We start from the raw sequence: 22455 nt of genomic DNA, 5'->3' as shown, positions 1-22455 counted from the left end.
TCAAATGTGTAATCACATAGAGCAACTCTGAGTGACAAGTTATTTATTCAAGTCACAATAGTTACATAGGGTGTTTTAATTAGGAGCAAGTCTGTACACTACGACACAATGATAAGCAGTACCATATTAAGCAGTATCGCAAACAGGTGGGCAGCTTGGGTCGTGTTAACATTACTCGTATGTAACGATGGAAAAGCCATAAAACCTGTGCATTCAATTGGGGATGAAGTAATTACATCACATAAGCAACAAATCAACGAGGGCACTTGCCTGGCCCGATAACCTCCTTGAAGAAATAGCTGTAACTTGTAAAAGTTAAACACTCATTCACTCACTGACACTGAAATGATATATAACTGGTGGACGTCCCAACTACTAAGTGATCCTAAGTACCTAATACCAGCCCAGAAGAAAACAAGAAATAGCCATGCCTTGAGGTACATTGTACCAGAGTTATCAACCAAGGATTGAGGTGTTCAAAAATTCATTCTTTCCTAGAACTATCGCAGAGTGGAACTGGCTGTCACCAAGTACAGTAGGGGCATTGTCATTAGATAGCTTTAAACAATGTCTAGAGTTAGCTGTTCAAGGGTTAGGTGTAAAAAGTCGATCGGTGTAATGTAGTCAGCTGCCGCCGCGCCGCGTGTCTGCGAAGCTGGTGTGTTATGCCAAAAGGCGGTTATACCGGCTATACAGATACAGCTACAGATATACATGTACACTCCTCGGTCACGGTAGGTTGTTGCCCTTTGACCTATCATCTCCACCCGCCCACGTGCGTGACGTCATGTTCTCGTTCCCGCCACGAGGAGTCGCGTCATCCCGTGTTTGTGTGCGTAGATAGGAAACCGCAGAACCGTTTTCAAAACATAACACACCGCACTCTGACTTTCGACTGGAACAACTGAAGCTTCTGAGAACCGATCACTGGCAGGCCCCGGCGTTGTGCCCCTGGGAAAGGCACTTTACACCTATTTCGTCACTCAAGTCAGGTGAAAACTAGTAGCGTTGCAGCCTCGTATGGGGCTAAAAGCTGGGGCCAATATCTATCTAGAACCGTGCCTATTTCGGTCTATGCCTGAATGGGTTAGGATCAGGCACGGTTCTGGATAGTCTCCGCGTCTCTAAGAACGTAGATTTGCCCCAGGCACGGTTCTGGATACGCGTGGACTATCCTGAACCGTCCCTGAGCATGCTTCTGGATGAAGCACGGTTCTGGATACACCAGGGCCCCATGTTTGAGAATAACAACGAGAACTCAGATATGGTTGTCATAACATCCCAACGCCTTTGATTTTAAACCGGAACCCCGATAATTACCCCTACCATAACCCCTGCCTATGACAGCAGAACTTAGCATAAATGTCGTCCTTTCTCCAGTTTGATGTGGCATAAATAAAAGACACACACGGAAAATAAACTTTTGTGAACTTTTATAAAATCACAACAAACAAATAATGGATAGTTAGTCCCCACTTTTAGTGAATCGACCTTGTCTCGAGTATCTGTGTTTCTGAATTAGGGAGAAGAGATGCAGAGTTCAGTGGTCGTTTGGATTTGTGCTGAGCATATTGGTTTTAAAAAATCTTAAATCTCAATTTACAATGGAAAACACGTCCAATAGCTAAAAGAACCTCCACAGACCTAAAAGAACCTATACGGAAATACTCATTCATGTGGAAATTTAGGGCGTCAAACCTGAGTGTAGGTAAAAGAACCCAACATACTAGTACTTGTTGAGAAGAGTAGAGGTGACCCAGTGTGCATGGCTAAATACGCTAGCCGTAGGGAAGCCGCATTGCACTAGTACTAGGTAACAAAAAAATAAAGCGTCATTCTTCGTTTTTAGTCTGAAGTCTATCGCTTTGCCATCACCTTTTACATGTATGTCCACCTCCGTCAGCTAAACCACGTCATCAGACGACCACCATATACGCAAGTTGATGTATAATTCAGTCCTCCCTGACGACACCTGACGACACGGGACAGGCACGCACGCACACCTGAAGCGACGTACGCATTTTTCAGTCGACACTTCAACGCAAGTCTTAGTTCTTTGCCGTCATCAGAGAGCGTCTGTTTCGGCATTTACTGAAGTCTTTAAGAAAACGTTTCGTCTGACTGCCTGTGAGGTAAGGTATTTTGATATTTCAGATTTAACAGTTTCAAACAGTTTTCAAATAGTTTAACTCGTCTCGTGTGAGCACTTGAAGTATTTTGTCTTTCTTCAGAAACATAAAATGTCGACGACGTTTTCATGGTTTGAGAATGGTGTGTAGGATCTAAGATGGATTCTGTCTCTGAGACTCCGTTGTGTTTCGGCGATGAAGATTGAGGCGCGACCTCCAGCTTTATGACCTACTTTCCCCCCTTTTTCTTCCAGAAGTGTGTAAGATGGAGACGAAGACTCAAGAGATGTCTGTTACCTCCACGAACTGAGGTTTTGTTTTCTATATGTTTGTCAGACATGAAGACGAGTTTTTCTAGGGCTGTGCAGGATGGAACCAAACACTCCGTAGATATATAGATAGGTTTTGATTCCAGTGTGTTTGTCTATTTGTCAGAAACATAAGACGAAGACGACAGTGTTTTTTTTTGTTGCAGTAGTGTGTATCGGATCTAAGATGGACTCCGAGACGCCGTGGTGTTTCGGCCGGCGATGCACGATGAAGATCGAGGCGTGACCTCCAGTTTTAGGCCCTAATTTCTCCCTAGCTTTTTCTTCCAGAAGTGTGTAAGATGGAGACGAAGACTCTAGAGATGTCTGTTACCTCCACGTACGGAGGTTTTGTTTTCTATATGTTTGTCAGACATGAAGACGCCTTTTTCTAGGGGTGTGTAGGATGAAATTGTACACTCCGTAGATATATAGATAGGTTTTGCATCCAGTATGTTTGTTTGTCTGAAACATAAGACGAAGACGACGTATTCTTACAGGAGTGTTTAAAAGATGAACTCTGAGACGCCGTGGTGTTTCGGCGGGCGGGGCACGATGAAGGTGTCTGCGGTGCAGATCGTGCTGGGGCTGGCGTGCGTGGCCGCGGGCATCGCCGGGAGCGTCTGGGACGCCTGGTTCGAAGATACTGGCTACGGGATCTGGTCTGGCATACTGGTGCGTACAGCTGAAGAAAATCTCCGTGCAGATGTCTGTTTCATCAGTGTACCGTCTGTAGGAATTCTTGTTTGTGGTGTGTGTGTGTGTGAGTGCGTGCGAGCGCGCGTGCGGGGAGGCCTGGTACGAGGACGTCGGTTACGGGATATGGAGCGGCATACTGGTGCGTATACTCGTAGGACAATGCAAGTCTCCGTGTAGATGTCTGTTACCTCCTCGCGAATGCTTGGTTTCCGGTGTTTTTGTCTGTATGTCTGTCTCTCTCTGTCTCTCTCTCTCTCTGTCTGTCTCTCTCTCTCTCTCTCTCTCTCTCTCTGTGTGTGTGTGCGTGCGCGCGCGTCTGCGTGAGTTTATTCTCAGAGTGTTTGTCTGTTTGCTTGCTTCTGTGTTCTTCATTTCAAGATTCGGATGGGACAACGTGAAGGTGGTACTAACAGACGAAAATGACCTACATAAATAAATCATAGGTAAAATAACAAATGTTCCAAGCCTTTTTGTACTTAAGGTATATTTGAAGGGTTTGACTTATTTTCTTGCATGCTGTGGGAGAGGTTTTTTAGAGGGTTTGCAGTCGTCGGCAAAAAAGAAACTTAGTACAGTGAACTGATCATATACTGTTAGAAGTAAACGCACATCATAAAACCTATAAAAAGCCCGACTAATAAAACCAGTTAAGCAGGCCAGATCTGTTATTCTGACTGGCATTAATTAGTGAAGGACTTTACAAAAGGACCACGCAAGGCGGACATGGAAATGATTTTAACCCGTGCATAATTGATAGGCTTTTTGTATCCGGACGTCCATGACTTGTTGAATAGCTTATGGAGGTCTAATTCAGGGTCACGTACAGATTTCATAACCGGCATGCACTGATTTTCAAGCAGATGTAGGGTTTGGCCTGGGTTGAAATGAACAGAGAAAATGCGCACCACTAGACGTCTGAAGGGTTGCCGAGTACTTTAAAAAACAATAATTCGGAGATCTCATAGCTCCATGAAATATGTGAAGTTTATGTAAATGATTTTTGGGGGATTGTATTATTGAATATGGAAATAAGGTTACAATTAACATAATCTAGTTTAATTTATGGTTTTCTTAACTCAAAGGACAACATTTTGCGAGTGAGCAAAATGAGTAAAATGTGCGGAAACACAAACACACACACACACACACACACACACACACACACACACACACACACACACACACACACACACACACACACACACACACACACAGGCACGCCAAAAACAATACCTACAATTTGGAGGTAAAAAGTTGAGGTGCGAATAATACGTCTGCTCTGCTCTGGCCGTAAGTGGCTTTTTGACATCAGTTTTTTATGATTTCTAAAAGCGCATTGAGTTTGAATGAAGGCTTGCACGAGTATTCTGGGTCTTAAGGGCACACGCAATGATATTCTTTGTTCTTTGGCAAGATTGAAATGTCCAAACCTAACGTTAAGTCGTGTTTTCTGTAGTTCGTTATGACTGGTGCAGCGGGGATTCAAGCCGCCAAGGACTGGAAACCGTGCTGGGTAAGCCATGATTTTTTTATTATGATGTTTACCGAAGCAAAACATATTGTTTTTACTTATTTAAGTTTCTTCCTCTTCTGTTCCAAACACTAACCTCTGACCTGGCCAGTGACATAATTTGTCGACGTCTGTCACCATGGTGACTGGTGTTGGGTTACGTAATGTTGTAATTTCATGGTCTGCTCAACTCCTGTCACCATATTTACCCGTAGTACATGTATGTGAATGTGTTTGAGTAAAAATTAACAGGGCAGACCATGTCCGAAGGTAAACATTATGCATTTGCTTTGCAAATGTTACTTCTCTAGTTTTTTTTTAATTTTCGTAGTTATACCAAGGAATGCGAGTGGCTGGGCCAGTGACGCTCAACATTATAATATTAAACTGTGAACTTTGTACATTATTTGGTCTGTACCTTATAGTAGCCTAGATGTCAGACCGTTGCAAGGACGCACAAAAGCCAGCTCCTTTACGTTATGGTTAGCCTAGATGCCAGACTGTTTCCAGGGCCTACACAGGGCAGCTCCTTGACTTTAGTGTTAGCCTAGATGCCAGACTGTTTCCAGGGCCTACACAGGGCAGCTCCTTGACTTTAGTGTTAGCCTAGATGCCAGACTGTTTCCAGGGCCTACACAGGGCAGCTCCTTGACTTTAGTGTTAGCCTAGATGCCAGACTGTTTCCATTGCCTACACAGGGCAGCTCCATTACTCTAGGGTTAGCCTGGATGCCAGACTGTATCCAGGGCCTAAACAGGCCAACTGTGAACTCCTCTGCTCCTTGGATAACATGTCCCAAAGGAACTTTTACCACTGCCCTCTGACTTTTTATTTACGAGGGGATGTCATTTGGGTTTATTAATGAAGCTTTTAATCTGTAAAGGTCAAGGTTCCCGAACAAGAAAGTCATGACTGTCTTATATTACACCCCTGGGAATGGAGGCTTAAAAACGTCACGTTTCGCCTCAGCTGAGGATGACTGCTTTACCTTCGTTTGAATAAAAAATGTTAAATGTAGTTGTAGAGTCATTTGGGGCCGTAGGAACATCTGATGATGATAATGATGGTGGCATGTGGCATTATTTAGCAAGCACAAATTGAGAGTAATGACCTCGCAGGACAATCATGTCTTTTTAGCAATGGTTTGTTCAAAAGCTAATCCACTGTCTATGGCACGTTATTGGAAACTGGGGCCCATCCCTATCCTTTTAGTGCCTTGTACCTCCCCAACCGAAGTCAGGTACCCGTTTGACAGCGGGGTGGAGTGTACTTATAAACAATTTAAACGGTAAAGGTAATCCAAGAGCCTGGTCAGTGTGTTGTTACTTCACTGCCAGGGGCACGGTATTGGAAGGCAGAGCCCATCCCTCTCCATAATTTCACCGCCTTATACCTCCCCAATCGAAGCCAGGTACCCATTTCAGAGGGCCTGCAAGGGGGGGGGGGGTCCCGACAACGCTATACGCTGAATTCGGAAATTCTAGATTACGCTTTACGATAAATTCCAAGTGGTCACAATGCATTACGTAGAATTAAAATGGCAAATACGCTATACGTAAAAGTATTAGAGCAGTCCGTCTACGCTCTGCGTAGCATTAAAACGGCCGATTACGCTCTACGGAAAAGGGCTTGCCGGCCCCCATTTCACAGGTAGCAATTTTTATTTCCAGATCCTGTGTTTCCTGATAACCAGTGCCCTGTCGGGTCTGGTGGCCATCTGTGTCGTCCTGCCGCTCAGCTTCGTCGCTTTAGGAGAGGACAAACTGGACGTAAGTAGTCAAAACTACGTGCACATTTCATTTGATGCTTTCGTTCTGTTGTATGAAGACATGGAACAAGGGATACCGTACCAAAGGAAGACTAAGTCAAAGAGCAGTTACTCAAGCCACTGGATATGATTTTGGAAACGGTCAGACGTTTCAGGTAACATCCACTACCTTTCGTCAGTGACAGTAACAGACCGTAGGACAATTGCAGGTTTATAAGCAAGAACTGGTCATTGATATGCAAAAAAAAAGGAATATCATATCAACCATGTCCAGTTGCTTGAGTAACTGCTTTTAGGCGTATTTTGTTACCTGGATGTCTAACCTTAAATTCATCGACGTACAAAGAAAGACTACTTTAGCAAGAATAGTTTAATAAAATAGATCTAGAGTAGAGTAGCAGTTACATTGTTCCTCTTACTTGATATTGCATATCTACTGTTTATCCTGTATGCATACCAACGTTATTAGATTTAAGTAGAGATAGTAGGTTTGATAAGTATATCGTACACGTAGAACTTCATGTTAGCACATAGTCTTATATCACCACATTTTTCTTGTCAATTTCTGTTTGCAATTAGCCCTCGGGCATGAATTTGCAATAAACAACTCACTCACTATATATCACAAAGGATTAGACGTGGCGACTGAACAGTATACACCATACATATACACTATCCCAGACCAACAGACTGGCTGTGGATTGCATCCTGATGGTGGCGGCCGCGCTACAGGGCATCCTGTCTGGGGCCACCTTCTTCATGGCGTTCTGTGGATGCTGCACGGTCAAGGGCAGGAAGAGCTCGGTAAGTTGTGTTTTTGTTTGTTTGTTTGTTTGTTCGTGGATGAGTGGAAGCAACCGGAGACACTTTTTTCATGGCTTTCTGTGGATGCTGCACCGGCAGGAAGAGTTTGGTATGTACCTCTCTGTTGTATCCAGAACCGTGCTTTATCAAAAACCATGCTTGACACAGGCACGGTTCTGGATAGGCCACACGTAACAAACCTGGACAAATTCACCAGGGCACAGCACTAGGTCTGACAAGGATTCGAACTCTAAACCTCTAGATTCTAAATCAACAACTCTTACTATGCAGATGTCTTTCATACTTGTCTAAAGATGTCAGAGTCTTACATTATTAAACTTGAATCGTTGAAACCTGTGTGAATCGTTGTTTCTCTCTCTACGTTCACCACAGGGTTCGACACCTGCCGTGGACATTTTGTACCTTTAGTTTTCCAGAGTTCCTTACCACTGTTTCTTGTTCCTTTCCGTGTTGATCAATAAAACGAAGATCTTGTTTTTTTCAATGTACACTGCAGCGTCAGACACCTGCCGTGGGCGTCATGGACTCAGGGGAGTCACAGCGCCCCCTGGCGACTGTGGGAAGCCACCCTTACCTGCAGCCCTCCCCAGCCCATAATGTTAACGGTACAACATTTGCTTAAAGGTCATTCCGCTTAAATATTGTACTATATAGAGCTAACTTTTAACTAGAAAGGTCATATTTGCAGAGCAAGCGCACAGTGTAGTGTTTACCTTTGCATATAGTCTGCTCTGTTAATTCTTATTCAAACACATTAATGTTACATGTTTATGGTCAGACAGGAGTCTAAATCCCTCCTGCTATAAAATTGCAACATGATGTAACCCAACACTAGTTACCAAAGTGACAGACGTCTGGTTCGGGTCATTGACCTTTTTGGCTTGGAGCAGAAGAAGAAGAGGAATCAGAGCAAAAACAATATGTTTTCCTTCGGTAAACATAAATGTCCCTTATTCCTTACTTGCACCCCATTTTTGCTTAAAGGTCATTCCGCTTAAATTGTACTGTTTTTTTCCAGTGTCGATTCTGTGAAATGTTTGGGATTTTGAGTCTTCTTTGTATTTCAATAAACCAGAAACTCTTGCAAGTACACTGCGAGCATTGTGTAAAGTTTACACTCTCCAAGCAGAAGATAGGCCTGTTTTTGATGTATAAAAGGCTTGTTGTCGGGCTTTTTATTTGTCAGCAAGTTTTTTTGTATCCTGCCCTTACCCTCCAAGGCGAAGTTAGACATGTTTTGGCCAAGATAAGCAAAGAAAAGCCGGCAAAATAGAAACCCTGACAGAACGTCTAAAAAAATGTGTTTGGACATTACTTATGTACGTATTGATGTGCTTTTTTGACCGTTTCCCAAATTTCCAGGTCCGCCTCCGTCTTATGAGGAGGTCATGAGAACCACACTCTTTGGAGAAGAGCGGCACTGGCCGTCGAGAAGATAAAACAACGAAAGAGAAACGGCGGGGAAAGTCATTCTCCCTAGGGCTAGGTTGAGTAGCTTGCGCGGCGTACCATATCGCCTTACGTTTGCCTAAGACTAGTACGCCGCGCAAGCCACTCTGCCTAAGGGAGGATGAGGAAAGTGAGAAGATTTTTAACAAGAAGATAAAATGTTGATAAACCTTAAGGAAGACTGCAGGAAGAGGACAGTCAGAAATTCAATGCGCTATTTTTTTGTGCTGGAAAAACTCTGTAACAGCACTGTGATAACTATCAACTCACTGACAGATAAAATGTGGAATGTCCTTGCAATATCATACATGTTCATAGTAGAGATGTACGATGTAGCTCTTGTACAGTTAGCAGAATTCACCTCGCAGAATATGTTCTGTTTTGACCTGTGAAGCAGCGCTACCTATCTTCCTTCTCCATCATTGCATCCTCCCCTCCGAGTAGATAGCCAAGGGTGAAAATGAAAGGGAAGTGATCATGGAAGTAGACTTACAACCTCTTCAATTTTCACTTCATTTTGAAAAATTTGGAGAGTCGTGGGGGAAAAATATTGAAACCTGGTTCTGAACAGTTCATAGTGTGTCGTGTAAAATAAAGTTGTAGTTAATGTACTTAGAACTGAAATAGATTAATTAATTAAATAAATGTGTTTATGTTCCCAAAGCCATGCCATGTTGTTACTTGATGTAATCAATGACAAGGTCTCAATAATGCAATTATTAGCTTGGTCATTCTATGTTCTTTCAAATACATTTGCCAATGGGTAAATCTTGTTCATAGCATAAACATTTATCTGACTTACTATTAAAACACACATATTCTATAATACATAATACGAAAACCAGAAATTTGGTATAATAAAGAAATAAAGCTCAACTCATGGCACCAAGGCTAACAATAGAATGTGTGGTGTGTCAGTGAAGGTTATACGTGTGTTCTGTGGTATGTTAAGAGACATTTAGCAAAAGCAATGGCTATTTTTAAAATGAAAATCAAAATCATCATGAAACTTCCGCATAATGTTCTTAATTGGGTTTATTACAAAACTCAAATACATGTACATGTGCACCTCCAATTGTCAATTGCATATTTTGTCTCCACTCTACAAGATATAAAGTGTACAACATTATCATTCCACACCATCTTTACAAATTCAAATGCCAGCCTGAGTGAATGTACATGTACATGTATATAACATTATACATTTTGTTAAACTTTAACCAACCCCTGAAACTGCAAAATTCAATTAACTCTAAAATCTGCTGTATCAAGTCCTATTCCAAAACATACAGTGGTATGAAGTATAATGTTGCATTCATATATATACCGATAACACAAGAGGCTATCTTAGATTATCTAAGGGTCTACAGTGCTGCAAAAGCTTAGTATGAAATGTTGATTGTTCTCATAATGTTTGCAAAGTGTTGCCATCTGAAAATTTCTTTCACCAGTGATATGAACCTGTGATGCTTTCCCTAGATATCCATTCTTGTCATACATTTGTAAATCACACCATTAGTATATTGATTACTTATGGAATAGTTGGATACCTGTTCACTGGTATATGTAGCATGAATAACATAAGATTAATTGGTGGAACTGTCAATTGTCACTTGAGTAACAGGTGAAACTCCAAGTACTGTGGCTAAGCTCAGCCCTCCAGGCCAAAGGTTTGGAGAAGCTTGCTGTATGATTTAGCCCAGTACTCTGAGTCCAGAAGCTTCTTCTTCAAACTTTGTGCGGCCCTAAACTCTCTGGGCCCATCCGTCAGGATCTTGATGATGCGCTTAGACAGCGTTTTGGCGGCTTCATCGTCGTCATCGTCGATCTCTACGATCGTGCGGTCGAACTCGGGGTCTTGTTTTGTCAGGAACTTTGCAAGACCAGATTTGTTGGAAATCACAACTGGCACCCCTGCGGCGATGGCCTCCAGACCAACCAGTCCGAATGGCTCTGCACGAGACGGCATCAGAATGACATCGGCCTTTCCCATGTCCTCGCACAGCTCCTCCTGTGTAGCGTACTCCAAGGGAGTGAAGACGATGTTACCCGTATAGGCTTCAATGATGCTCCTGCTTGCTTGAAAATCATCTCGTCTGATGCCGCAAAGTCGCCACTTCGTGTGGGGTAGTTTGTCAATCACCTTGCCCATGGTCTTTGCGGCCAGATCAATGCCTTTCAGCCTCTCCACGCCCTTGACCCTGCCGATGGACAGCACCACTTTCGTTTCTGTGTCAGCCGGTGGCTTCAGTTTCATATCGATGAAGATGTCAGATGGCTTGGGTAACAGCTCGTGATGTTGTAGCGTTAGCTGACTTGTCTGATGCTTGTAGTACTCATACATCAATGGACCGACTGAGAAGAGAACATCAGCGTGCCGTAGGTCATCCAGAATGTTGCGGCTCTCCTGGCCGATGCTCAACACCCTCTCGTCACCCTTGTACTGACTGGTGTCTTCTGGCATCACATGTGCTACCTGGATGAGTTTGGCGTCCGGAAAGCGTTCCTTGATCCGTCTTGCTGCATGACTTGTGAGGTGTATGTGGCCAACGATGAAGTCGACATGTGAGGGAAGGTCTGGATATCGGACCTGGTGGTCAATGGTCAGCCAGGAGAGCTCTGCCTCTCTCGGATCACGCTTAAAAGTTGTTGGGAAAACCAGCTGAATTCCATCAGCAGCCGCGTCATCCATGTCTTGTTGTGTGGCAGTCAGGACTGTGCAAAGGACCATTGCTCCTTTTGAAGCCAGAAAGCACCCGATCTGGCGGTTGACTGTGGATATGCCACCCTTTCTGGTCCCATACTCATCATTGAGCAGCAGCACCAAAGGCCTTCTTCCAGATCCTGGAAAATCAGGTCAAAATCAAGGAAATACTCATTCTCTTATCTTGTCACTTACAAGTGCTTTACACTTTATTTACATGTATGTCAAGAAACAACTTGTAAAAACAGAATCCAAAATAATAAGGGACAATCCATTTTATTCCTTTTTTTTGACTTGAGATTTAGAAAATGAAGTTTTCAATTCAAGTTATTTAGAAATCCAAGAAACTCATATCTAGATATGCAAGACATATTGAGTCAATTTCCTCATAGAGAGTTTTGATTATTCAGACATGTAGGGTGAATTTCTGGAATTGGAAGGCAAAGATACATGGACTTTGAGTAATTTTACTCAAGACCGGCATTCTGAGTAATTTTACTCAAGACAACCATTCTGAGTAACTTAATAAAAGCTAATACTAACATCAATTATTTCAAAAGTAATCTAAGATTTTATTTCTATTAGAAGATGCTGAGGGAATTTAAATGATAGTTAGCAATGACCTGTTGTGTGAGAACTTCTCATCAACTAAATTAAATGTATCTTGATTGGCCATTAAGTATCGCACTGCCATTATCGCTCTGCCATGCATGATACATGTAACACAGAATATCTCATATGTTAATAAAGTAATGACTGTGACTGAAAACTGTTTCTCTTAGACCAGTTTTAGGCTGTCTTGTGTTTTTGCTAATTCCTGTACTTTCCAATCATTCATTCTTTTTGATACGTTGCAAACCAAATTCTATTATATATAATATCAAAACTTAAAAAAAAAGAAAACAGAAGGCTAGGAAACTGTTACAGTACCAGGTTTCTCAGCTCCTGGCAGCTTATCTTGACTTCTAGGCTTGTCACTGCCTTGTAGTTTTTGAACCAGAGCTTTCAACGTGCGGTTTTCCTCAATCAGCTGTGCCAGCTTGTCCTCCTGATGCCCCTCACGAGACCTAGAAGGTCCTTCGGCTGCTGGTCGCTTGGCTGGTTGGGAATGTAAAAGCAAGGTCTTAATAAGTTACCTGGAACATTAGTTGGAATGCAAGAGCCTCTCCCCCACATTTTTAAGCATCACAGAAATTCTAAACCTCTAATTACATGTTAATGATGGAAAGTGTTGGATCTTCTGATGACTGCTAATGGTCTGGTGTGGTCCTCTCTTTGTTACCAGCTACCAAGACATGATATAAACAGGAGCTTATTATAGTGGGACATCAACATTCCATTAAATGCAGTGCATAACAGAGCATGTATTCACTGTGCAATAAGCTCGCAGTGAGTTACTCACATGCTAAAACCAGGAAAATAACACCGCTGCAAATATGTCATGACTAAATAATAAAATTATATATTCAACTGACAGTACCAAGTCTTTGAAAGTATATACGCTCACCTGCACCTCCAAATGCCTGAAGTAATTGTTGATGAGACTCCTCCCAGTATCTGGACTCCAGTAGCTTTGCTCTAAGGTCAGCTGCCTTGCGGAACTCTGCTTTGGACATCCTTAGGACTTTCTTAATCTGACTTGCCCAACGCCCAACGTCTACAGAATCGTCGCCTTCTACTTCCAGTACAGAGTGATGGAATTCTGGGATGACCTCCTCAACCAAAGTGGCCAGTCCTGATTGGTCAGATATGAGGACCGGAACGCCGGCTGCCATGGCCTCCAGACCGACCAGTCCGAAGGGTTCTGCACGGGAGGGCATGAGAACCAGGTGGGCCTGCTGCATGTGTCGGCAGATGTCTTCCTGAGTGCAGTGTGGGAGAAGTGTGGGGATCAGTTTTCCTGAGTTGATGCAGGCTTGGAGAATGGACATAGTGGCCTGAAACTCCTCCTCACTTATGTTACAAATCCGCCATAGGATCCTCTCCAGACTTGTTTCTGCCACCCTTACCAAGGACTTGGCTGTAAGGCCATAACCTTTCAGCCTCTCTACCTTATTGACCCCACCGATGGACAGGACAACTTTCTCCTTGGTTTCCCTGTACTGTACTGTAGTTTTCTGGAACAAGTCCGATGGTTTGGGCAGGAAGAGATGGTGAATCGGCTTCTTGTTTTCAGGGATTGCACGGAAGTAATTGGTGAAGTGGTCATGTATGTTGTGTCCCACAGAGAACACAACATCTGCCTTCTCTGCATCCTCTCTGATGGAGTCTTCCTTCCTCCCAATGCCCATGGCCTCCTCATCATCCATGTACTTTGCTGTGTCCTCTGGTATCGTCCCGATGACAAGACCGAGGTTGGCTTGGGGGAAACGCTGCTCCTGAATGGCTGCTGCTGCTCTGCTAGTGACCCCGGCATGACCCACAATCCACCCAACATCCTCTGGGAGTCTGGGATAGCGGCGGTGGTGGTCAAAGGTCAGCCAATCCAGACAGGGTTCCCTTGTGTCTCCCTGACTGCAGTATGGGAGGATGAGCTCCACTCCATCAACCTCAGCAGCCTTCCTGTCCTCTTCTGTATCCTGCAGAACTGTGCAGTAAACTTTCCTCCCCGCCCCTGTCAGGACCTGTGCCACCTCCCGGTTTACGGATGTGACGTACTTGTCGATGACCAGCAAAACTGCCCTGGGGTCTGATGATGGTTGTTGCTTCAGACCAAGGGAGAGGTACACTGGGAGGTTTGGAACTAAACAAAAAGGAATGACTCACATTGAACATCATGAGTGTCAGATCACTGTAAGTTAATTTTACTATAATTTTACTTAAAATGCAATTGACTGCAATCATGAGCAATTACTCAAAATCATGCTATATGTTTTTCCTGAATACTATTAAATGATTTTTTACAATGATATTACTAGAATTCAACAACTTTTTAAGGTGTCGTGTATGTGTGTGTGAGTGTGTGTGAGTGTGTGTGTGAATCTGCATATGTGATTCAGAAACTGTATGAGTGTCAGAGTGAGAGACAGAGGGAGGGACGGAGGGAGGGACTGTGTGTATGTATGTGATTGTCTGTGATGTCAGTGTTTCCGTGTGTGTGACAGTGTGAGCATGTGTGTGACAGTGTGTGCATGTGACAGTGTGTACGTGTGACAGTGTACATGTGTGTGACAGGTGACGGCTGTGACAGTGTGAGCATATATTGTGTGTGACAGTGTGAGCATGTGTGTGTGAGACAGTCAGTGTGTGTGTGTGACAGTGTGCGTGTATGAGCATGTGTGTGACAGTGTATGACAGTGTGAGCATGTGAGTGACAGTGTGTGTGACAGTGTGTGCGTGTGACAGTGTAAGCATGTGTGTGATAACGTGTGACAGTGTGAGCATGTGTGTGACAGTGTGAGCATGTGTGTGTGTGTGTGTAAGAGTGTGAGCATGTGTGTGAGTGTGAGCATGTGTGTGTGTGTGTGACAGAGTGTGAGCATGTGTGTGACAGTGTGAGCATGTGTGTGACAGTGTGAGCATGTGTGTGTGTGTGTGTAAGAGTGTGAGCATGTGTGTGAGTGTGAGCATGTGTGTGAGTGTGAGCATGTGTGTGTGTGTGTGACAGAGTGTGAGCATGTGTGTGACAGTGTGAGCATGTGTGTGCAGCCTGATACATACAGCCAAGAAGGTTAAAAAAAAGGTCAAATTTTGAACCGCCTTGCTACTGAGGAGAGTGATATCACAATAGTCCCTTACCTTTCACCTCTTTGTCATAAGCTTTTTTCCTTGCAGGAAAATCCTCATCCTCTTTTTTCCTTTTCTGCAGATTTGAAGGCCCAGGAACTGGGTCTTTCCGTGGGTCTTCCTTCTTCCCTGAGTCTTCCTTCTTCCCTGGCTCTTTCCCTGTGTCTTCCTTCTTCCCTGGGTCCTTCCCTGGGTCTTCCTTCTTCCCTGGCTCCTTCACGGGGTCTTCCTTCTTCCCTGGGTCCTTCCCTGGGTCTTCCTCCTTCCCTGGCTCCTTCCCTCGGTCTTCCTTCTTCCCTGGGTCCTTCCCTGGGTCTTCCTCCTTCCCTGGCTCCTTCCCTGGGTCTTCCTTCTTCCCTGGGTCCTTCACTGGGTCTTCCTCCTTCCCTGGCTCCTTCCCTGGGTCTTCCTTCTTCCCTGGCTCCCTCCCTGGGTCTTCCTTCTTCCCTGGGTCCTCCCCCTGAGTACCACCCTTTGCATTCATCAGTTCCTCTATTGTATCTGCCATGCTCTTGTTGACCTCAGTTAACTTCTTATTTTCGTCCTTTTGTTCCAGGATGATTTTCTGTGCCTTCTCATCCTTCTCTTTTAGCCTGGTGATCTCCTTAGTCAGACTGCGCACCATGGCTTCAGTCTGTTCTCTGGCTTCGTGCATCTGTTCCCTGTGCTCACTTTCTAAACGTCTGACTTGTTGTTGTGATTTCTCTTTACTTGTGTGCATGGCTGTCTGTACCTGTCTGGCTGTGAAGTTCAGTGCTGGGATGTCGTCAGTCCTATCACAGAGCTGGTCCTCTCTACTCACCACGGCCAGGTCTAGACTGCTCAGGTTGGAACAGTCCACATGACTGATGGGGGGTGGCAGGGCCAGCAGGTTGTCAACAGAAGTGGTACGGACCAGCCCTGAACATTAGGAATGATGGAGTTAATACTTAAGAATCAAATATCAATTTTCAAAAATTTTAGTTTGTTTTAAATTTTGTTAGCAGAATTTGTGTTGAAACTGATAAATTATTGGCAAATGCCATCTGAAATAAATTTGAGGTTTAATCTGTCTGTCAAAAAAACAACATACATGTAAGGCCACACCAATTTTAGTTTTGAGATTTTGCAAATTCAGGTTACCAGTATAAATCACCTCCAAAAGTTGAAGAGATTGTAGCTATTCTTTCAGCCATCAATGCAGTGGTTTGATTAAAAGTTTGAAATGGAAGTTTCAAATTACATAAACTGGCTCTTATCATAACATTTTCTTGCCCTGCTGCAAAAGTTGTACATGTATGTTTTCTGAAATAATTCGAGAACCAACAAATCAAATTGTTGTGGCCTGAGTTGTACATGTCGTGAAGTTCTCACCTTGCCCCAGTCTGTCCCGTACTCGCACATAGTCCTCATGCTTCACGTGGAGCCTCACGATCAGCTGGGCGCCCTTGACCTTGTCCTGTAGGTCGTCCGAGATGAGGATGTGTGAGAGTTGTTGAGACAGGGTTCCCTCCCCCACCCTGTAGTGGTTGTGGTAGAACCTGTCCACGTCAGTCTGGCGCAGGAACGTCAGGAGGAGGATGACAGACCCACTAAGGAGACCCGTTAGGAAAGCCTTGTGTGACAGCAAGACCTGTTCTGCTTTTTTGCGGCGAACGTCATCCATTAACACATCTGCAGTAAACAGTGTGCACTCAAGATCCAAAATACGCGCCATGAGTTGTTCCTGGCGTTCTCTACTGATGCCCCCCTGAGCAGAAGTTTGTGGCCCCAGGCCCAACTGTAGTGGCACAGGAAGGACTAGATCTGAACAGCGCAGTTCTGGAGGTGGATACAAAAGGGTGGAGGGAAATGTTTTATTAGTTATGGTATTACAATATGAATACCACTGACCACAGTCTAAATGAAAATGGTATTATCAAAGTGCACATCTTCAAATAGCTTCCAAAAACCATTTTGTTTGTCTGTCTAAATACAATGTTAGTTTGAATAATTATTATCTAATTTCCGTCACTCAGCTCCTTTGTTGCATGCAGTCATCCCAATAGCCTGGGTTCCAGACCCATAGCACACTGGACACAAAGTATCTCAGTGAGATCCTTTGTGTCCAGTGTGCTATGGGTCTGGCACCCAGGCTATCATCTCAACAGCTCACATCACTTTCAGAGATTCTATAAAACTTTAAGCCGGCGGCAGTACAATGTATAATCAAAGGATGAATATGTATGTATGTTTGTATGTATGTATGTATGTTTAAAATTCCTTCTTACCGGGATATTTTATCTTCAGTTCATCCACAGTACTCTGTAGTTCTGCATCTGACAGAGCTTTCATCAGGACCTCTATGGTGGCTCTCTCTCCGTTGAGCCTGAGCCATTCCTCCAACAGGTCCATACAACGAGAATTGTCATCTGGGTTCCTGCCTGTGATGTTGTTGATAGCTGCTTGCTGAAACCCAAGAAAGAAGGCCAGGTCCCCCCAATGTGATGAAACCCTTTTCTTGATGAAAAAGAAGTACCTTCGAACACCTGCAAAGCAACAGGGAAAACTTAGCAGTTATATTAAAAAGTTTAAGTCCAATACTTAGTAAGAACATCACATTTCACACTGTCGAATTTTATTCTACTGCTTGAGATGAATCAAGATGGCCATAAATGAACACATCAGGGCATAATAACCATTACTATATAAACAGGGTAGGTGGGCAGTTTAAATGTTTACTTATCTTTGATATTCTTTTATCAACTGATGACACCATGTGTCTGACATATGATCTACTAGTTTGGTCACTTGAATTCTGAGGAGACTACAGTAGAAGAGTCCAAAATTTGATGCACTGATTTTTATATACTTGGAGATAAGTTTTAACTCATGTATCATATTATTTCTACACATATTAATAGAGTATATGAATTAGTACCTTCTAATGCTTCAATAAAAACAATCATTATGGTGTTTATGAAATCTAAAAAATACAATATATGCATAGTGATACAAAAAGAAGTTACTTTAAAGAGATACTGCACTCATGGAATATGTTCTGTTTGTTTAGGAATGACCTCTGACCTTCCATTGCTGATCCCTCCCGAAGTTGAGCTGTTGTCTTCACAGGAGGCTGATCTCCGTTCTCCTTCTTCCTTTTTTGCTGACTACTGGAGGACTGTTCTGTGTCTATATGCCAATAAAATGCATACATATAAGTAATGTTACAGCGAACAACCTTTGGATACTCCTAATAATTGTAACAGTTATAAATAACCGTTCCCGACTTTATACCTTCGCCAAATGATGTTAATCGTTATGACTGACAATTTGTAGATTATTCCCCCTGTTGTGCAAATAGAATTTTCATGAATTATATCTATTTATCATATTCTCAACCAAAATACAGTATTATATCAACAAACAATGCCATTCTAGTATTTCCTCATAAATTATGCAAATGAGGTCCTGATTTGACTACATTATGTTTAATGATGTTCACCTTCACTGAACTTTCAAAGACCACAAGTATGAAATTCAAGGCAGTTATCATTACATAATTATAAGATTTTCTCATTAATTATGCAAATTAAGTCCTCATTTACATAATCAATATCTGCCTGTGTTTCTCTTGTTCTCAATTACCAATGTCACAAGCTTCAATAGCCCTAGTATAGAATGCAGCTGATTTATAGAATTTTCCGATAAATTATGCAAATTACATCTATATTTGCATAATTGTCACATAATTATATGAAGCATCACGTAAGCTACCTACATACCAAAAATCATGACGATCCGTCCACCGGTTCTTGAGTTATCCTCTTTTGAATATTTTAAAACAGATGGCCCTGCAGTTCCAGAGCAAGCTGCTAGGGGGCCCAAATTCACGTCACTTCTTCCCCAGCACAAAAGCTACCTACCACCCAAATTTCGTCACCCTAGCATGTCTAGATCACGAGATATCAAAACCGGAAGTTCAGCTGCACATAACTGATCGAGAACCACTAGGGATCCGAAATTTAATCATTAAATTTTCTAGATCTCATCAAGTACCTACCTACTAAATATCAAGTCAATTCATTTTGTTTCCAGACACACACACACACACACACACACGAACGCCCCTGAAAACATAACCTTCTTGGCGAAGGTTACGTAAATAAATGTAATGCGAATCAAACCTGTTGCTAGAGAAGACCGTGTTCCCCCTGTGACAAGGGTTTCTGCACTGGCTGAGTTGGTCTGGAGGCGTTCTCTTGGCCCAGACTTCTCATCAGCAGATAGTACAGACAACTCTAGAACAAACAAAATATTTTCAAGTATTCTAAATGTTGCATCAAACATCTTTTCAATCAAATGGTGTCTTCAATCAAATGTCCTCATGTATGATGGTCTTCAGGCTGTGAGATCTTGCAAGAATTTATAAATGGTCAATTTGCATTATTTGAGAACAGTTTATAATAAATTGGCTGCATTCTATCCTGTCTTGACCGTCTGAAGTAGGAAGTTTCTGACATTGTGATTGACATTTACTGTAAAATTTACCTTCAGACTTTCTCCTCACTTTTCTTTCAGGGCTGCTTGCGGGTGATGCCAGGGGACTCCGACTCCGCTTTGCACTTCTTTTCTCTGTTGGAAAAGAGTTTAGATTTTATTATATACACTAATTTCAACATTTTTAGACATGACATAATGAGCGTATATCTTATATACTAGTGCCCCTTGTCTCATCTTGCATAACACAGGTACATGAAATACATTCAATGCAGCAATATGCATTAATCACAAATTGGTCAGTGCATGTGAAAATCAATATTATAATAATAATATCATATTGCCAGGCTTAAAAATCCATTCCTTCATAAATTCACTATGTATAAGATGAGCTCTGAGATTTTTAGACAACAGCTTCAGTGGACCAGGCCACAAAAACAGCATAAACATGCAGAGGCCTTAAGTTGTCCTGCCATACATGAAATGTTTGAGTGAAGGTCTCAGGAGGATTCTCACCACACACAAGACCTGTTTCAGACAGACTAGAACTCTCCATAGTGTAATAGCTACTGTACATACCTGGTTCTTGAATACTATCAAACTCCAAGTACAAGACACCAATAGGATGATAAGTGCGGGATTATATACCATATACCGTGCCAAGGTCAGAACTCCAAGAGTAAATGTTAAGAACTTTATGTTGAAATTGGAGAAACAGAAAGATCACTGACTTTAATAAGGCTAGGAAGTAGTAGAACACAAACAGCCTAGCTTGACCACTTGGGAAGTTTCACAACATATACATATATATAGCCTGGACATTCAGTCTCATTACACAAGAAGTAAGAATCTTGGACAGTGAACTTCTCTTACATGAGGTGTCAAAGGGACCATCTTCATCTTGGCTAACGACTCATGCATCTCCCCAATTTGAAATTACAGATCAAACTTGATTGCTTCATGGCAACTTCTACCTAGTACACAGATTAAGGAAGTTGTAATTTATAAAACTACAGATAATTTTTTTCTATTCACAGGTCACATAGAATGTGCATTTCTTTCAAGGAAAGGCATCATCTCATAGGCTCCACTTCATTTGAAACAATTGAATACTAACTAAAAAAAAACAACTGATATGTCACACACACACACACACACACACACACACAAACACACACACACACACACACACACACAAACACACACATATATAATATAAGACATATCAGTTAGTAATCATAGCAGTCAGTTCATCTTACATGAGAGATCATGAGAAAGTCCCTGGCTAGCAGTCAGTTCATCTTACATGAGAAAGTCCCTGGCAAAACACGTGAATTACCATCTAAGTAACCCTTTTCATGTTTATTCAACCGTGAATGTTGAAAACAAGGTAATACAGGGTATTTTTGATGGCGTGTTGGCCTACAATTCTACGTAACGCTACAAACTAATGCTGTACGAATGTACAACTACACCATATATAAATATGTACGTCACGTATTCACGAGATACCAGCAGGCCTTTCTAAAAGGAGTAAAAGGTCATTAATTGAGGGGAAGACAGTGACACATTTCCCCTTAACTGCGCGGCAAATACAAACTTCCCTGGCAAATTATTCTACTAAAGGCCGATGTACATGTAGTTAGTTTGATAGAGACTGATAGACTGTACTTTCACCTTCCTTCTCTTGTGCAGCAACCGTCTCCGCCTCCTTCGCAAAGTCGTCCCTGCCGATCTTTGTCATAAGGTCAACAAGTAGAGAGAGGTCTCCCCTGGGCAACTTCATCTTGTGTTCTAGTTTGACAAAGATCTCTTGCGGATTCAGGTGTTCAATCTCTCCAGCTGGCAAAAGTTCTTCGCTCTCTACGTAGGTGCGAAGTTCCTTGCTTTCTTTGTCTTTGAGGTGCTGCTTGATCCGCAGAAATAGATCGGAGCGGGACATTTCCGCCATGTTCAGCCTAATATGACTACTTACCTGTTCCGTGAGTGTGGGCAATCCCCCCGTTAAGTTTCAATATGTAAATTGGGGGTGGCGGGGGAGGACTTAGTTCTAATAGTTAACTAGTAACTCGCGTTCAGTTCTTTCTCTGGATATGAACTGTGCACACTTTGCCCTTAAACCCCTGAAAACTGCTTTACTCTTGCAAAACCACTTGAAATAATTGTTTAAACCGATTCGGACCCCCATTCGTACCTTGGTACGGTCCCATTGTTGTCTTAAGGTTATGACCTTACAGGTGAGCTCACCGCGTCTCTTGTTTAAAGAACAAACAAGTTTGGGGTAAAGTTGCCTGCTGGCTTGTGATTGCAGAATATATGATTCACAATAGCTACAATGTATGTAAAAGCACGTACAAGTTTTTGTTGAATTTGGTTAATGTTGTGTTGTAAGCTATCTTACAACATTCACTGTCTACTCACTATGGAACACCACTTCACTGTGGAACAAGCTTCCCCGTGAATGTTTCACCGCTAATTACAACCTCCAACGGTTTAAATCAAGGGTGAACAAATATCTGACCACGCAGTCATCACTGTAACCCAAAACATGTAAGTGGCTCTCACGAGCCTTGTTTTGAGGTGAATCATGTTGGGATTGCGCAATAGGCGTAATACCCGGGGATTGCACTGGAGATTGAGGAGTTGGGTCGCCCCCCTCTAAGGGGAAGCCAGGGGCGCATGCGCATTAGCCTGTTCAATTTCCAACCGAAAGGGAGCAGCCATTTTCGGTCCTTTAGCTATCTTCTGTCTTCCGAACCATGTGGGGCGCTGGAAAGCGTAAGACCCGTAAACCAGCCCGATTCAGCGACTTCACGGACGACCCGGACATGGCTGACGACTTCTCTCATGACTCCGACGCGCTGTCGGCCCATTCATCG

At 42.8% G+C, this 22455-nt stretch overlaps 1 protein-coding gene across 1 annotated transcript; it reads right to left on the bottom strand.

Annotated features, from left to right (window-relative positions):
* Positions 1-9883: 9883 nt before the first annotated feature.
* Positions 9884-21533, bottom strand: LOC109482191. The gene is made up of 10 exons (XM_019784887.1): positions 21254-21533; positions 19628-19711; positions 19264-19377; positions 18164-18268; positions 17368-17625; positions 16472-16996; positions 15131-16018; positions 12900-14135; positions 12323-12490; positions 9884-11532 (listed from the first exon to the last, which is right to left on the bottom strand). Exons 1-10 carry the CDS (start codon positions 21525-21527, stop codon positions 10340-10342), a joined length of 4845 nt encoding a protein of 1614 aa, XP_019640446.1. The 5' UTR covers positions 21528-21533; the 3' UTR covers positions 9884-10339.
* Positions 21534-22455: the final 922 nt, after the last annotated feature.

The sequence above is a fragment of the Branchiostoma belcheri genome, unplaced genomic scaffold, assembly GCF_001625305.1.
Source record: "Branchiostoma belcheri isolate BF01 breed outbred unplaced genomic scaffold, Haploidv18h27 scaffold6, whole genome shotgun sequence".
Classification (NCBI taxonomy): Eukaryota; Metazoa; Chordata; class Leptocardii; order Amphioxiformes; family Branchiostomatidae; genus Branchiostoma; species Branchiostoma belcheri.
This window is presented reverse-complemented; position numbering and strand designations above follow the sequence as displayed.

Bases quoted from the DNA above. Each gene is read 5' to 3' on its own strand.
- LOC109482191 (XM_019784887.1), bottom strand. From the start codon at position 21,527: ATGGCGGAAATGTCCCGCTCCGATCTATTTCTGCGGATCAAGCAGCAC. The intron at 19,712-21,253 runs GTGAAAGTACAG...CTTTTCCAACAG, and splicing joins TGCTGCACAAGAGAAGGAAG to AGAAAAGAAGTGCAAAGCGG. The intron at 14,136-15,130 runs GTAAGGGACTAT...CTTTTTGTTTAG, and splicing joins TTATGACAAAGAGGTGAAAG to TTCCAAACCTCCCAGTGTAC.